A 17,657-nucleotide genomic window follows, 5' to 3' on the forward strand; every position below is an offset into this window, starting at 1 on the left:
GTGTCTTTTAATGTCATGGCAGTGGTCACCATCTGCAGTGATTTTGGAGCCCCCCAAAATAAAAAGTCTCTCACTGTTTCCACTGTTTTCCCATCTATTTGCCATGAAGTGATGGGACTAGATGCCATGACCTTAGTTTTCTGAATGTTGAGCTTTAAGCCAACTTTGTCACTCTCCTCTTTCACTTTCAACAAGAGGCTCTTTAGTTCTTCTTCGCTTTCTGCCATAAGGGTGGTGTCATCTGCATATCTGAGGTTATTGATATTTCTCCCGGCAATCTTGATTCCAGCTTGTGCTTCATCCAGCCCAGCATTTCTCATGATGTACTCTGCATATAAGTTAAGTAAGCAGGGTGACAATATACATCCTTGACATACTCCTTTCCCTATTTGGAACCAGTCTGTTGTTCCATGTCCAGTTCTAACTGTTGCTTCCTGACCTGCATACAGATTTCTCAGGAGGCAAGTCGGGTCAGATGGTCTGGTATTCCCATCTCTTTCAGAATTTTCCACAGTTTATTGTGATCCACACAGTCAAAGGCTTTGGCATAGTCAATAAAGCAGAAATAGATGTTTTTCTGGAACTCTCTTGTGTTTTCAATGATCCAGCAGATGTTGGCAGTTTGATCTCTGGTTCTTCTGCCTGTTCTAAAACCAGCTTGAACATCTGGAAGTTCACGGTTCATGTATTGCTGAAGCCTGGCTTGGAGAATTTTGAGCATTACTTTACTAGCATGTGAGATGAGTGCAACTGTGCGGTAGTTTGAGCACTCTTTGGCATTGCCTTTCTTTGGGATTGGAATGAAAACTGACCTTTTCCAGTCCTGTGGCCACTGCTGAGTTTTCCAAATTTGCTGGCATATTGAGTGCAGCACTTTGACAGCATCATCTTTTAGGATTTGAAATCGCTCAACTGAAATTCCACCTCCACTAGCTTTGTTCGTAGTGATGCTTCCTAAGGCCCACTTGACTTCACATTCCAGGATGTCAGGCTCTAGGTGAGTGATCACACCATTGTGATTATCTGGGTCATGAAGACCTTTTTTGTCCAGTTCTTCTGTGTTTTCTTGCCACCTCTTCTTAATATCTACTGCTTCTGTTAGGTCCATACCATTTCAGTCGTTTATTGAGCCCATCTTTGCATGAAATGTTCCCTTGGTATCTGTAATTTTCCTGACGAGATCTCTAGTCTTTCGCAGTCAGTTGTTTTCCTCTATTTCTTTGCACTGATGGCTGAGGAAGGCTTTCTTTTTTTTAATAAATTTATTTATTTTAGTTGGGGGCTAATTACTTTACAATATTGTAGTAGTTTTTGCCATACATTGACATGAATCAGCCATGGGTTTACATGTGTTCCCCATCCTGAACGCCCCTCCCACCTCCCTCCCCATCCCATCCCTCTGGGTCATCCCATTGCCCCAGCCCTGAGCATTTGTCTCACGCATCGAACATGGAATGGTGTTCTGTTTCACATATGATAATATACGTGTTTCAGTGCTATTCTCCCAGAACGTCGCACCCTCACCTTCTCTGAGGAAGGCTTTCTTATCTCTCCTTGTCATTCTTTGGAACTCTGCATTCAAATGAGTATATCTTTCCTTTTCTCCTTTGCTTTTGGCTTCTCTTCTTTTCACAGCTATTTGTAAGGCCTCCTCAGACAGCCATTTTGCTTTTTGCCATTTCTTTTTCTTGGGGATGGTTTTGATCCCAGTCTCCTGTACAATGTCATGAATCTCCGTCCATAGCTCATCAGTAGTATGGCATTAAAAAAAAACCCTTTAGTTTTTCTTAATTAACCAAATGCTATTTGATTACATGCAAACTTATTGCTTAATGCAAAAACAGAAAAATAGATTTCCTTCCTATTTATAGAACTACTGAATAAAGTGGAAAAAAGTGGAAGTGTTAAGTTCAGTCTGCTCTTGGCAGCCCCTCAGACTGTAACCCAGCAGCCTCCTCTGTCCATGGAATTCTCCAGGCAAAAATACTGGAGTGGGTAGAATTCCCTTCTCCAGAGGATCTTGCCGACCCAGTGGTCAAACTTAGGTCTCCTGCTTTGCAGGCAGATTCTTTACATCTGAACCAGCAGATCAGCCCTTTTATTTATAAAACTACTGAATAAAAATTCTGAAATAATTATAAGAAAAAGGAGGCCTTAAAATGTCAGATCTTTGATAGAAATGCCTGGAAACTTGAAAGGTTATTTAATGAACCATTTGAGTATTAAGGATGACCATATGCCCAGGTTAGCACCTGTTGTCTTGCTGTAATTATTAATGTGAATATAAGCATCAAGTGTCTGGTGATAAATTATATTGTGACTCTATAATAATACGTTAGCTGTTGATATCTTTGACTTTCTGCCTAATTTTTAAAAATTATTCAGGAACTTCCCTGCCAGTCCAGTGGTTAAGAATTCATGCTTTCATTGCAGTGGGCGCAAGTTTGATCCCGATCAGGGAATCAAATCTCGGTCTCCTGCACTGCCGGGGCTTGCTTGGTAGCTCAACTGGTAAAGAATCCACCTGCAATGCAGGAGACCCCGGTTTGAGTCCTGGGGCGGGAAGATCCCTTGGAAGAGGGCATGGCAACCCACTCCAGTTTTCTTGCCTGGAGAATCCCCATGGACAGAGAAGACTGACAGGCTACAGTCCATGGGGTCGCAGAGTTTTACGGGACAGAGTGACTAAGCACAGCACCTGCACTGCAGGCAAATTCTTTACCATCTGAGCCGAGCCCGAATAAAGCCAGGAAGAGCTTTTAAAGTTGTTCAGTTGAGCTTTGTCTTTTAATAGTGGCCAGGTCAGGGAACAGAATTACAACTTCCCTCTGGCACCCCCTCCCTGCCATATGACTCTTTGTTTAGCCTTTGGCGATTGGATGCTGAACCAGATGGCTGTGGCACTCACGAATGGGTTTGCCCAGCGACACCTGATTGTTTTACAGGACACCTGGAGCTTTACCTTTGGTGGACGTATGAGGCATTGTTTTAAGCAGATACCCTTGTGATTGAATGTCATCTTTCTGCTAAGTGAAAGGTGGTTGAGATTTTTCTATGGGTTTTGGCCACATAAAGGGAAAGGCTAGCCTCCCTGTGTGCAGGGCTGGGATGGGCCAGACAGGAAGCCTGATCCCAGTCATGTAGCATCGAGAGAGGATGCAGGAGAGGAAGGGAGCCCTCCACTCTTAGGAAATGACTCTTTTACAACCCCCTCAGTGGATATACATTGAACCACACTTGTTTACTTTTTCTCCTTTCCTTCCAAAGTTCTGTTGAAAACGACAGAAGAAACATGAAAATACGAACAGACCCATAACTAATGGGGCTGAAAACTGAGAAAGGTGCTGCAGTGCTCCAGGCTCACGATGTGGATGCAGTGGAATAAATAAAACAGATGGGAATCAGATTGATGGTGAAACTACACGGCGCGGGAACTTATAACCCAATAGAGACAGGAGAGGGAGTAACTACACAGATGAGTTTTTCTTCACAGGATCCTGGAAGATTCCCAAGAATTGAAACTCCAGGGAGTGGCAGCAGAAGTGGTGAGGAGAAGTGGTGAGGAGAGTGATGGCCAGGATGAATAGCTCTGAACCAGCTCTCGTTGAGTTTGACTCAGCGGGCTTGGTGGTAGGGTTCGCCTCTGCAGCAAAGCCCTTTAGTGGAGTTCTAAATAAGCTGGGAGATTTGTCCAGGCAGAATACCAGTAGGTGACTGTAGCCAGAAGTTGAAGTTTTCGTCATTGAGGACCCCAGGTTTGTGTCCCTACCTTCTAAGGATTATTAGACTTTGTGCCTTGAGATGAACGCTTTTTGCTCAACTCCCTTTCCTGCTTATTCCTCATTATTTTCATATGTGCTCAAGAAACCGTCTGCAGCGGGGAATCTGCGTTGGTCCAGACCCCCATTTGTAAAGATGAGCAAGCAACCATGGGTCATCAGGATGATCAAGGAGAAGTTAATACAGGAAACTTCTAATTCCTAGTCTCAGATCCAAGAGAAGGACAAATCCGGAAAGCAACAGCTGTTGAGGGAAAGGAGTTGTTGAGAAAAGGAGGCAATTGGAGACGTTAACCCTGAGGTTGTAATGTTAGACTGTGGCGGCTGGGGGAGGCACATGGGCTCGAGATTAAAATAGGAACCACATCAGACTGAGAAAATTAGTGGTCGGGAAAACAGAGCCGAGGATTTCTTCTAAAATTCAAAGCAGAAGGTTTAAGAATTATGAAGACTTGAGAGAAGTGAAGGATGGGTCTACGAGAGCCTGTATCCAACCAACTTGAGGAACAGATGGAGAAGAAAAAGCAGCCAATATTTGCTGCTAAGATGCCATCAACAGTCAGATGCCTGTTTCCAAACAGCTTTTTTCTAAGGGAGCTAATTTCTCTAAAAATGTCAGTGTTTTTTCTCCACATCATGAGATACCACTTCTGAAAGTGGACACCCAGCCATCTCATTTAGAGATCTTCTGAATCATTTGACCGTTCTTGTCATGCATAGTGTCATTTTAATACAAAACTTTGTACTGTTCTTTGAAAATAATTTCAAACATGAAAGTTAAAAGAGTAAGAATAACGGGCAGAACCCTCATATTTTATACCCAGATTTACCAGTTTTGACATTAATAACATTTTACCCTTTTATCAATCCCCTTTTCTTTTCTGTGTATAAATGATAAATTATTTTAAGATATTGGACAGCATGGTGCATGTGTTGTAAACTACTGAGCTTTTTATAAAAGTGATCTTGACTTTTTCTTTTGCATCTTTAGACTTGGCAGTATGATTTGGCTGTTTGTAAAGAATATTAGGGTTTTATTTGGTTAATTTAACAAACTTCTTCCACCTCCATTGAATCATGTTTCATTGAAGTTTAACTGCTTCCCTTATAAATTAGCTGGCAGCTTATGAGAGATGTGAGCTGCTTGAGTGATAGTTCTCCATGACACATGAATGAATCCCACCAGCCTCTCCTAAATGTTAAATTCTGGGAGATTTAACATTTCTGCTGCCTTTAATTATGCTGAGTGTCATATAATATGCAGTCTCCCATTACATAGCTTTTTATTTCAGTGCTGTATCATGGTGAAAACTTAATGTATCAACATTAAGCCATCATTAAGGATTCAGACTTCACATTCAGCCACAGTTTGTGTATTTGCTAGTAGGGACAGCTACTGATAACTTATTCCTTTTTCTAGCAACTGGACATTTCTTTTGATTTCCATTTTAAGATGGTCCTAATTTTAGAAGGGTTAAAATGTGGGAAAAAGTATATTAAGACAACTTTTACTGCAATATTAAAAGAGGAAGGGGCTTCCCAGGTGTCTCAGTGGTGAAGAATCCACCTGACACGCAGGAGACATGGTTTCAGTCCCTGTGTTGGCAAGTTCCCCTGGAGGAGGGCATGGTAACCCACTCCAGTATCTTGCCTGGGAAATCCCCTGAGCAGAGGAGTCTGTGTTGGGTTGCAAAGAGTCAGGCAAAACTGAACACACATGCACACAAAAGAAGAAATCTAGGCATATTCTGTAGATTTTTTTTTTCTATTCCTGCCACTGCCCCCTCCAGACTTTTTCAACAGGTCTCAGAGAAGAAGGAATGAGCATGGGACTGAAATTTATGTCTCATCTGTATGACTGGGTGCTTGGATATTGTAGATGCTGTATGATTAATCCCTTATAGAGGGATCTTTGAACACAGAACCTTAAACCCAGCCATAATTTTATTTCACTCATTTACCAAATAGATATTGTGTGTGTCTTATCTGTTGGATCCTCTAGGAAGCACATGCCGGAGTGAGGTTAGAAGAATAAGTCCGGGAACTAACTCGGTGGGTAGGGGAGGAAGGAGATAAAGCAGAAGTTATGGAAAGCCTCTGGATTGGGATGCAAGTCTAGCACCTGTGAAAGGAGAGGGAAGGAAGGATGATTGGGTGGTGCAGACTACCTGCAGCTATGGGAAAGTTTTGGCTGGCCCCGCAGGAGGGTCTTGTGCAGAGCAGGACCACTGGGGAGTCTGTACTGACCAGGGATGGAGAACCTGCTTATCACTGCGGATCTCAGTCCTGGACTGGCATTGCCTGCAAAGTGGGTGGCCTCTGCTTGGAACTGAGGCAGATCTTCTGGACAGTCGCAGCTGGAAGTGGTCAGTTGCCTGCTCTTCTGCACAGGGTCTTTCCGGAAGGGCGATCTTAGTACTCCATCTCCCTTAACCCCAAGAGTCTCTCATGTATCAGGCACTGTTTGACTCTTCACCCTGCTACTTGGTCTGAATTTGAGTCTGCGCAAGTTGCCCAGCCTGCAAATTTTTTGTTGTTACTGTCTTTGAAAAAACAATAGCGCCTGTTTCATAGTGTTCTTGTGAGGAGTGAATGAGTGTGTATCCATATAGAAAAGAATGGCTACAAGATAGACTTTCTCCAGTGTTCACCATTATGATGTTTTTTTGTGAGGATGTGGTGACAGTCAAGTTGAAAAAGATCCCCTACGCATCATGGATTTTACCTTGTCATGGGAGACGTGTAACTAGACCAATATCTGAGCAGAGTAATTTCAGATAATGAGAAGTGCTGTTAAAACAAGATGATGTGACAGAGCGAGGACAAAACATTTTTTGACTCACAGAGACAGAGCATACCCCCCAGAATTTTTTCTGCAGGAATGAATGAATGCGTCCAGTTAACAGAAGGATGCATTGATGAACAGATAACACGTGGGGCAAAATGTGTGTAATTGCTGGTGCCTTGCAGAATTAAATGTGATTTTAAAATAAAGATTATTCAAATCGATGGAGAGTTTTGAAATCCAGTAGATACTCGTATTCTTACTTGGTGGGAAGAATTAATTTAGAAATTAGCACTTGATTTTCATTTGCCTGAAAACAGAATAAGCTGAGACAGAGTACACTAAGGCAAGAGTTGGCAAACTTTTTCTGTAATGGGCCAGACAGTAAATATTTTAGACTTTCATGGACGGTCTCTTTCAGCACTCATCAAGTCTGCTGTCATAGCATCAAAGCCGCCATAGACAATATGTGAACAAATGGGTATGGTCGTGTTGCAGTAAAACTTTAAGAACACTGAAATTTGGATTTCATAGATTTTTTCATGTGTCATAAAGTATTATTCTTTTGGTTTTCTTTCAGCCATTAAAAAACATAAAAAACCATTCTTAGAGCCCATGGGTTGTCAAGAAAACAGGTGGCGGGTTGTATTTGGCTGCCCCCAAGAGAACATGGGAAATCACCAGTTTTCATTAATGGGATAAATGAAGCAAAGTACTATACATTCACTTTTGAGTAGTTAACATTTCTGATTTTAGCTTATCACAGGTGGCCCTAAAGATTTAGGCAGTGTGCCCATTGTATGAGTTAGTGACTCAGAAGTGTAGCCTAGCCATATTGTCTATTTTTCTTGGACTTGATAAAGATGTAGCAATAACAGGTGCTCTTCTACATGATAAATCTAGTAGAAAATCAATTTGTATTATTATTTTAGCAAATCAAAAATGTCAAGGGATGGAACCGTTTAATATGTAAATATATGCCCTCAGTCTTCTGTGTGTCTGATCTGTATGAATAGCTGAAAGCTTCCTCACCACCACCTCTGTGCCCCCCCTCCGCTGCCCATTCTGTGTGGTATCCATTTAATGGATGACTTAAACCAATCCCATATTCCTGGGACCAACTTAAATATTCAGTAATTACCTTTTTTAAACAATACAGCAATGAATAATTTTGTTATCTAAATATATAATTATATAATATTTAACATGTACTATATTTTGTACATGTGCAAGTATGTCTTTTGGAGAAGGAAATGGCAATCCACTCTAGTATTCTTGCTTGGGAAATCCCATGGACAGAAGTGCCTGGTGGGTGGGCTACAGTCTCAAAAGTGTCATTCATGACTTACTGACTAAACAACAGCAACAGAGTATGTCTTTTGGGTAAATTTTCAGAAGGGGAATTAATGAATCACATATTATATATGCATTTGTACTTTTGCCCTCCATAGTGATTGTACTAATTTTTAGCTAAATGTGAGTGGCTATTCCCCTCTGAGTCCAAATGTGTTACCACATTTTTCCCCATTCTGAGAAGTGATTTATGATGTTCTGTTTTAGTAAGTTGCATTTCTTTTGTAATTAAGGCTGTGTATCTCTTCATGTGGTTATGATCCACCAGTGTTTACTTTCAATGAACTATCTGTCAGCCTTTGCTAGGTTTTCTATTAGGGATTTTTTTTAAAGAGCTCTTTATATATTTGGGAAATTAGTCGTTTGTCTTTGATAGTGGTTGTAAATATTATGCATCTTTAAACATTGCTATGGATTTTAAAAAGTAAAAAAATAAGCTTTAAAAATACACTACATTTAAGAACCTAGTTTTGTTTGCACTTTTCCTTAGATCTGGAAAATCTTTGGTTATTATGCTTGTATATTAGGTATATCTGCCTACCTTTCATTTTCTCTTTTTCCTCTTTCTAAGGCTGTCCTTGTTTTCACATCCCCTCTGAATCCTCTTTTCTTTCTCTTCTGGGACACTTGTCACTGTGTTTAGAGCCCAGCCTAATTCAGGATAGTCTTATCTTGAAACCCTTAACTTCATTGCAGATACCTTTTTTCTAATTAAGATAGCATTCACAAGTTCTTGGTATACCTTTTGGAGTCTTCCCTGCTGGCTCAGTATGTAAAGAGTCTGCCTGCAATGCAGGAGACCCAGATTTGATCCCTGAGTTGGGAAGATCCCCTGGAGAAGGGAATGGGCATCCCACTCCAGTATTCTTGCCTCCAGAATTCCATGGACAGAGGAGCCTGGTGGGCTACATACCATGGAGTGACAAAGAGACAGACACGACTGAATGACTAACACTTTCAGTTTCATACGTTTTTGAGGAACACCATTCAACCCACTCTAATGACCCTGTTTATCTTTTTTTTCCTTATTTATCTTTTTTGACTATTTTTTTTCTTTCAGGAAATTATATTGATTTTAAGAGTTATGTTCCTAACGTTTGCTCTGAATATTTAATGCTCATAGCATTCCATTCTGGGAGTTGGAATAGCATGCAACTGAGAAATTGTAATGCTGAATTTTTATTTCCTTCTGCTTCATAACCTTTTGATTAAAAAAAAAATGTCTACATTTTGTCTTATTCCTTTTTTCATGTTTCAGGCATAAATTATACACCAAACTAACTTGTTTCTGGGTTAAATGGTAGCAGTGGACATCAAACTCTCCTTGTGTTGAATTCCAGAGGCATGAACCCATAAAAGCATTCCTTGAGTGTTGCCTGTAGATAATGTGGTGGTAACATCATTAGTATAGAACAGAAATGAGTATATATAAGCTTTGTAACTCTGGTCAGGTTTTACATTTTTCATTTAGTTACCTCCTAGAAAGTTTGAAATTTCAAAGGTGTCAACAAAAATATTGATTATGAATAGGTTTTAGGTTTATAATGATACATGGTATTATGCACTTGCTAGTTCCACAGTCCTTCTGTCTCAAAATTGAGTATAAAAACTGTCTGCCGAGTAGATTTATTCATACTGATCCTGTTTTCTTACAAAAATCCTTAAACACATCAAGTAATATGTAGACTGAATATATTAACATGAGGTTGTAAACTATATTTTTAAGGTTACAGTTATAACTTTTTAAGTGTGATAAAATATCTTCCCTTTTACTCTCATCAATAAAGTCTGTCATTTATCGTAGTAAAGCCTTTATGACTGAGCAAATGACAGGCCTTTTGCTGAAGCAATACCAAATCTCACTGAGTGTAATTCAGTCCCCATCCTGGCAGTTTTTCCCAAGCTACTTCTGTGTGTAGGTTTCACTCTTCATTCAGAAACAGCGTAGTGGTGGCACTGAGCTTGGTAGCTTTGTGTCGTTTTCCTTTATTTCCTTACTTTTGGTTCATTGCTTGTAAATTCTCAGTCACCATCAATTTCTTCAGCTTTGCTCATTACAACATGAATAATTATAAAAAATTGAAAGAAGTTAGAAGGTGCTTGGGGATCATTCTTGCCTAATCTTTTCTGTCTTAAAAATGATGAAACAGAAGTCTGCGTAGAAAAGTGAAGTGGCTTGTCAGAGACTGAGTCATTTATTACTGGTGAGGTCTCAAAAGCTTGAGATAGCAACCACATTGTTCTTTGCATTACTTTTACTGCCTTTTAAGTAGCAGTCACTACATAAACCTTTTTTGAATGTAAATAATGAAATGTGAGCTTTAATCTCAGCAGAAATAAAGTATTCCTTACTTCAATGTTTATTGCTAAGATATACTCAAAATTAGCTCAATTTCAAGCTATATTGGTAATTAAGATTCTTATGTTTATCATCCAAGTCTGTTTCAAAGAGAAGAGTCATTCTAGATATTTCAAAATACTGCAAGATTATAGAGACTAAGAGAGAAGTAGGAGCCTCATCACTAAGATAGTGATAATTGTGATATATTTCTTCCAAGTCTTTTTTGTCTCTGCATTATATTCATTCCAGTCAATGGTGTCAGTTTTGTTCTTTGCTTTGTAACTGGTTATAAGCATTTTCCTTTTTATCAAGTTTCCTTTAAAAGGATAATTTTTTAACGGATGTGCACAATTTTGTTGTTTGGTGTACCATCATGTGTTCAACTCCCCCTCTTACAAAAGCTGAACTCTTTGGTATAAATCATGCTTAAATTAGATCATTGAATATATTTCTTGTTAGATTTGATGACTTGTTAGCTTAGGAGCCCTGACTGTTTTAGGAAGGCAAGGTTGGTAGCTCTTGGATATGGACTGCCAGAGAAATGCTGTTACAGTGACCTTTGTGGCCTTGTCCAAGTCCAAGTCCATGTTTGCTTTTGCCCATGCCTACTACTTACTTAACGGAGAAGGCAATGGCACCCCACTCCAGTACTCTTGCCTGGAAAATCCCATAGATGGAGGAGACTGGTAGGCTGCAGTCCATGGGGTCGCAAAGAGTCGGACACGACTGAGCGACTTCACTGTCACTTTTCACTTTCGTGCATTGGAGAAGGAAATGGCAACCCACTCCAGTGTTCTTGCCTGGGGAATCCCAGGGACGGGGGAGCCTGGTGGGCTGCCGTCTCTGGGGTCGCACAGAGTCGGACACGACTGAAGAGACTTAGCAGCAGCAGCAGCAACTACTTAAAGTCCTTTTGCAGCTTTGATTAGAGAAAATGATGTTTTAATTGGCATGTTCTTGATCACCATGTTTTTCTTGGTTCCAGTGGTTTAGGCCTTATCCTTGCTTTAGTAACAGGTTGGAGGAGAGGGAAAGTACTACCTAGTGATATGCTTTGATTGCCAGATACATTTTGACTTCAGAAACATTAAAATGAGGGAAGATGTGTGTCTTAGAACCAAGGAAATAGAATCTGAAACATTATACTCATTGTGTGTGTGAGGTGTTTTCTGCTTTGTTTCTAGAATTATACGAGGTATCAATAGATACTGTTCTTCCCATTTATAAATGAGAAATTGCATTACAGAGAAATGGAGTGACTTGCTCATGACCAGTGTAATTGAACATGATAGAGCTGGGCTTCAAGCACACGTAAGCTTGACTTTATCACAAAAATGCTGTGAAATGTTAATCTGCATTAGCTGTTTTTTTTAACTTCAAACTAAAGAAAATCAGTCAAATGGCTATTTCTTTTTGCTTGCTTTCATACACATAATGGACTCTTAAGGAAAGATGAGAGTAAACAAAATGAAAGTGAGTGCCTGAAACCTTATGACCCAGGGGTGTTCTGTTAACGTTTGTATGTACAGTGTTGGCCCATTCTGGATTGGGGGCAGCCCTCAGCCTGTACCCAGTGTGAAGGGTCTGCCCCTGAAGTTGTACAGCACCTTGTAGGGTGGAGAGTTTTCTGCCTAAAATGACAGTAAGGGTGTCTCTTGACCAGCATTGGTGTATATTCAAGAACAGTGGGTTTGGAGTGAAGGGTACCAGGGTTCCTATTCCAGCTCTGCCATTTTCTAGTATGGTCTTGAGCCATTAATTTAACTCTTCTAAGGCTGGTTTTTTTCATTTACTTTATCTCATTATTTCCACTCCCCCAAGTAAGATAGCTTTAACATTTTCCCCTTCTATGTGGAAATTCCTTATTGGCATCCAAGATACAAAAGGAGCGTAGTTACAGAGCCTAGAGAGGAAGCAAGACCATGTGCACATTGTCTGCTCTTAGGCAAGTTCCGCCATGGTGGTGGCTCGACCAGGACTTCTCTTAAATCATTTTTTTGTTTCCAGGTTTTTAAAGAACATCATCCTAATCCATGAGTTGTAGTATTGCAGTACAGCTACCTGTGTCTGTCTGTGAATGTGTGCAAAAAGTGTAATATTTTCACACATACAGATTTGTATATAGTTAAGTTGCAAATAATATTCAGTATTATTGAAATGGCATCTAGAAGATACTGTATTTCTCTTTTTAAAATAGTTTTATGTATTTATTGATCTGTTATTGGCTGTGCCGGGTCTTTGTTTCTGTGTGGGCTCTTCTCTAGTTGGCAGTGAGCAGGGGCTACTCTAGATGCGGTGTGTGGGCTTCTCATTGTGGTGGCTTCTCTTGTTGTGCAGCACGGGCTCTAGAGCACGTGTGGGCTCAGTAGTTGTGGCTCATAGGCTTAGTTGCTCCATGGCATGTGGGCTTCTCTTGGATTAGGGAACATGCCAATGAGTGTCCCCTGCATTGGCAGGCGGATTCTTTACCAGTAAGCCACCAGGGAAGCCCTGTGTTTCTTTTCAAGTCAGTACTTGATAGAGCTCTTTTTGTATTAAATATCCAATTTTTAAGTAGATATTCAGTTTATATAAATTAGTTTTGTAAATGTATATGACATTCTTTATTCTTATACTGAACTTAGAGCTATTTTATTTTGACTTTTTATTTCAAATGTCTTAGTTTAGGGTGACAAGAACAATTTAAGATGTGACAAGATGTGCAAATTAGCCATTTTGGGTTGTTTCTGAAAGAAGGAAGCTCCCATTTTTTTCAGGCATCTCAAAAATTCTTTGGGTAATAAGTGACTTCTTAGACTTCCTATAGTTTAAACGTAATAAGCTAAATTACTTTGATATTAATGATGTACGTATATTCGGCAACTTACCTTTTTTTTGTTGTCATTTTTAGGATTCTGAGTAACAATAAAATATCCGAGCTGAAGAATGGCTCATTTTCTGGGTTAAGTCTCCTTGAAAGATTGTGAGTATTCTTTTATTATCATCTTATTGGTATTTTGTTTAATACATTTTCCGTGTAAGTCTGTTACTAAGCTATCAACTTTTCAAAATAATTTTCCCAATTATGAAACATCTCAGAATTTATTTTTTTTTCATAATTGAATTTTAAAAAGCAATACTTTAAAGCAGAGAAGGGCAAACTTTCAGTAAGGGCCAGATATTAAATAATTTAGGCTTTGTGGGCCGTATGGTCTCTGTCACTGTGACCCAGTTATGCCACTGTCTGGAGAAAGCAGCCATAGACAATACATACACGAATCAGTGTGGATGTAACTTTACTTACAAAACAGGCTGTGCAGCATAGTTTGATGACCTGTGGCTTTTAAAGCGTCAATGCTGTTTTGAAATTCTGTCATGAAATGTGTGTACCTTCTAAGTTAGTTCAGCAGAATTAAAAAAAACCTCATCCAAGCAGAGTACTTTTGTATAAACTTAATATTTTATTCAGCCGTCTTTGAATATGATCCTTTTGTTTTGCTTAACAGTTAGGTCTAGTTTTGCTTCTGACCAGATGTGTAACAAGCATCACTTATTTTTTGCCTTGGTGAATTTTGCACAGTGGATCTTTAATTTGCTTGTATGCTGAATGCTACTCTAGGATCATGTTTCCAATTCCCATATTACTTATACACTTCAGATAACGTTTCAGATACAGCAGGGAGCCGGTGACACAGGGAGCATCTCCATTTCTGTTGGATAACAGACTTTTCTCATTTTCTTAGTTCTCATTTCTTCCCTTTCTCTACTTCTGTGTGGCCTTTTCTTGACCGTTTCACTTGGTGTCTTCTCCCACAACTGATTCCTACAGGACTTTATTGCTTTGATCTCAGATGTATTATTTAAGTACGTAGCATCTAAATTCTTCGTCTTTTTGGATATGTCTCTGTTCCTTTCATTGAGATCAAATGTCTTTAGATTAGGTTATATCAGGGGCTTCCAGCTCCCCTCTACTCATGTACATATACGTATGTAGCAATGCGTTTACATATACCTATGTAATATATGCATTTACATATACGTATATAGCAGTGCATTCACGTGTGCATGTGTACATATAATTGTATATACACACACATATGTGTACACATACACTCCTATAAAATGATCTTTACACAGTAGTGCTTCTCAGATTTTTTTTTTTCTGTTTTCATTCGAGGCTTCCTGTCGTGTTCCACATTGTCCGTTTGCTTCCGAGGATGCTGGCTGCACCTCTTGTCCAGGCCTTTCCTTGAGAGAACCGTCCACACACACTCCATGGTCACTGGTCCAGGAATGGGTATCTGACCCAGTTGAATCCAGTTGAGATTTGCTTGGGGCTTTGGGGAGAGGAGTTTCCTCCCTGTCATCAGAAAGATGGTTGTACTTCTGGTACAGAAGCCGCCATGCTGCGGGCTTGGACCAGAGCTGACGCACAGAGGAGGGTGGGGTAGGCCTGTTGGGTGAGTGGAGGGGAGCTGGCATGACCTTCCTGAAGCAGGACTCCCTCTGGACTGTTAGAGTCGTAAGAGGCAGCGTGATCCTGTTTAGTTTTCCATTCCTTGTAATAAAAGTCATCGTGCCTGACAGATACCCTGTCACACACAGCACAGTATCAGGCCCTGCATATAGATGCTCAGTGATGCAGGATCAGCAAGGTTTGCCCTTTCCAAGGGAAAGGTAATGGGCACTCCAGGGTGCTGTGATGTCTGTTGTGTTCAGAAACACAAGTTACTTTTGCCACCAGGATTGCTGTGGTGGTTCATGCACATCAGAAGTGTGGACAGCATTGAGGTACTGGGGGTTTTGACCTCAACACAGGAAATGTTCAGCCTGTGACAGTGATGTAGTATTTTGATAGATTAACCAATGTATATTTTCCTTACCTGTTTCCTAACTACTCTGCCTTAGGAGAATAGATAACAGAACAGAAAAAAGGACTCTTTTTGACCAGTGAGTTCCCGAAGTCCTAGTCCAAGTGTAGAAAAGAGGTTTCAAAAGATGTGGAAAAATTATTCCTTACCTTGATACATACTCTGTGGGCTAATTGGAGAGTTAGAGGGAATGTATGTAGACAGAGCTTACATGTTGGTTGGTCCCCAGGAAGGTGCTCTGTCTTTGCCTTCCTCCCTGTTCCTACCTGGGATGAGGGGGAGACAGGGAAAAAGACAGGGAAAAAGATTACGTGAAGTCAATATAAGGTTCTGGATCCAAAGGGGCGTCTGAGGCCTCTTTCCTGGGGAAGCAAAATCCCAGATTTCTTAGGACCCAGTATGACGTGGGAGCAGGAGAGCTGGTCGAGTAGCCATTGAAGTGTGTGGGCTAGGACTGTCTATCGAAGGGTTTATCCAAGGGTTTCCCAGGGGAAGCGGCAGGATAGGCTTGGGGTTGTTAGCAGAGAGAGGGCGCTCTCTCTGCAGAATCCTGCTGGTTGCCAGGAAGTACTTTGGAAGTGTCCTGGGCTGCTTCTGGGAACCCAGCTTAAGACAGAGCTAGCTGGATAAATGACTTCATGTTTGTATAAATGACATCATTTTCAAATCTTTCAAAAATTACCTGAAAACACTGTAGCAGACTTATTCCTTTAACAAACACTTCCCAGAATGGGATGTGGTATAAAAAGCAAGTGGTAGGTCAAGGAATTATTCAGACTAGGGCCAAAACTGTAAAGGTCTGGCCTTAAAATTCCTGTAGCCAGGCCATGCAGAATAAGAGATGGGCTTAGTAGTGCTGGGTAGGGTGCGTGGGGTAGAATAGTAGGGGCTGGCTGGGTTGAACTAGCTAGCATGTGTGCCCCAGAGATGGAGTAAAACCTGCAAGGCAAGCCGTCTTGGCAGTTCTTTTGGGTTGAAGAATGGATTTCTTAAGAGGATTAGTTTTCTCTTTTTTTTCCACAAAGTAAAACTGGTGTGGGTGGACACACACCTTCCTACAAACTCCATATAGAATGGAACCTTTTTCTTTAGGCTTACCAATTGTTCTTCCAAATGTTTGGTTTCGTTTGGGAGCTTTCTTGTTTTCCATCATTTGTATTTGCTTTTGTCCCTCATAAGAAAGTAGCACAGTGTGTGGTGTGTGTGCTTTTCTTTAAGGATTTTTATTTGAGTATAGTTGATTTTCATTGTTATGTTAGTTTCAGGTGTACAGCAAAGTGAATCAGTTATACATATACATACTGTTTTTTTTTTTTAGATTCTTTTGAGTTTTTATTTAGGGTTTGGGGTTTTTATTTTTAGGACAAAATACCTCTTTATGACATCTTGAAAACTGGTTTCCTAGTTATGATCTACTTTTTTAAAAGGTTAATTTGCATTCTTTTAAAAGTGTGTGCCATGGATAACTGATGTAGATTTATTGTATCATGTTAATTAAAACCATTAAAAAGGTAAATGGTCTCACATCAAGGCTTGGTACAAGTATTGTCTCAATCATTATTAAGTCTTTCCTGAGTAGCTAATCTAAATTTGTTCAGCAGATATTTATTAATTGCCCACCCTGTCTTAGGCTTGGGATTCATTAGTGAATCCCAGTCCTTTGTTGTCAAAGGTCCTGTTTTCAAAGAGTTTATGTTGTGATGGGGAGAAATAGAATAAACATAGCAAGCAAATTGATAAGTACAGGTCCCCCTGCTCCACGTTCCATCCTGCATGGTATGGAGGACTGACTCTACTATGCCATTTTACATAAAGGACTTCAGTGTCTGGATTTTGGTGTTTGTGGGGGTCCTGGAACTAAAGGAATGACTGTACTATGGGTAAAGAAACATACAGCAGGGAGTGGCGTTTGCACACCTATGCACTATGTATGTGAATTTTGCATGGTGATAGTGCGAAGGCTTAGAGCAAAATTGAGCCTTGAGGAAAGAATATTATAGGCAGCCAGACTTGTAGGTGCAAAAGCTGTGCTGTGAAGTGTGTTGCTTGTGTTTGAGGAATAGCAAGGAGACCAGAGTGAAGCCAAAGAGGTATTGGTGGGACAGATTGTAGAGGGTTCTTGTAAGGACCTTGGCTTTTACTATGAGCTACTGTGAGCGGTAGTCATGTATGGATGTGAGAGTTGGACTATAAAGAAAGCTGAGCACCGAAGAATTGATGCTTTTGAACTGTGATGTTGAAGACTCTTGAGAGTTCCTTGGACTGCAAGAAGATCCAACCAATCCATTCTAAAGGAAATCAGTCCTGAATATTCATTGGAAGGACTGATGCTAAAGCTAAAGCTCCAATATTTTGGCCACCTGTTGTGAAGAACTGACTTACTGGAAAAGACCCTGATGCTGGGAACGATTGATGGCAGAAGGAAAAGTAGATGACAGAGAATGAGATAGTTGAATGGCATCACCGACTCGATGGACATGAGTTTGAGTAAGCTCCGAGGGTTGGTAATGGACAGGGAAGCCTGGTGTGCTGCAGTCCATGGGGTTGCA

General features: G+C 40.3%; 1 protein-coding gene across 14 annotated transcripts in view; it reads left to right on the plus strand.

The window, feature by feature from the left end:
* ADGRA3 (adhesion G protein-coupled receptor A3) overlaps positions 1–17,657 on the plus strand; it is a 132,016-nt gene that overhangs the window by 22,221 nt on the left and 92,138 nt on the right. For all 14 annotated transcript variants that reach the window (XM_081547272.1, XM_081547593.1, XM_081547326.1 and 11 more), the window contains exon 2: positions 13,149–13,220. Coding sequence is in view for 10 of the 14 variants with exons in the window: in XM_081546654.1 (XP_081402780.1) it covers positions 13,149–13,220 (72 nt within the window). In the remaining 4 variants the exon portion in view is untranslated. The remainder of the gene's footprint in view (positions 1–13,148; positions 13,221–17,657) is intronic.

This window comes from Giraffa tippelskirchi, chromosome 1 (assembly GCF_054371585.1).
Source record: "Giraffa tippelskirchi isolate mGirTip1 chromosome 1, T2T-mGirTip1v1.2.pri, whole genome shotgun sequence".
NCBI lineage: Eukaryota > Metazoa > Chordata > Mammalia > Artiodactyla > Giraffidae > Giraffa > Giraffa tippelskirchi.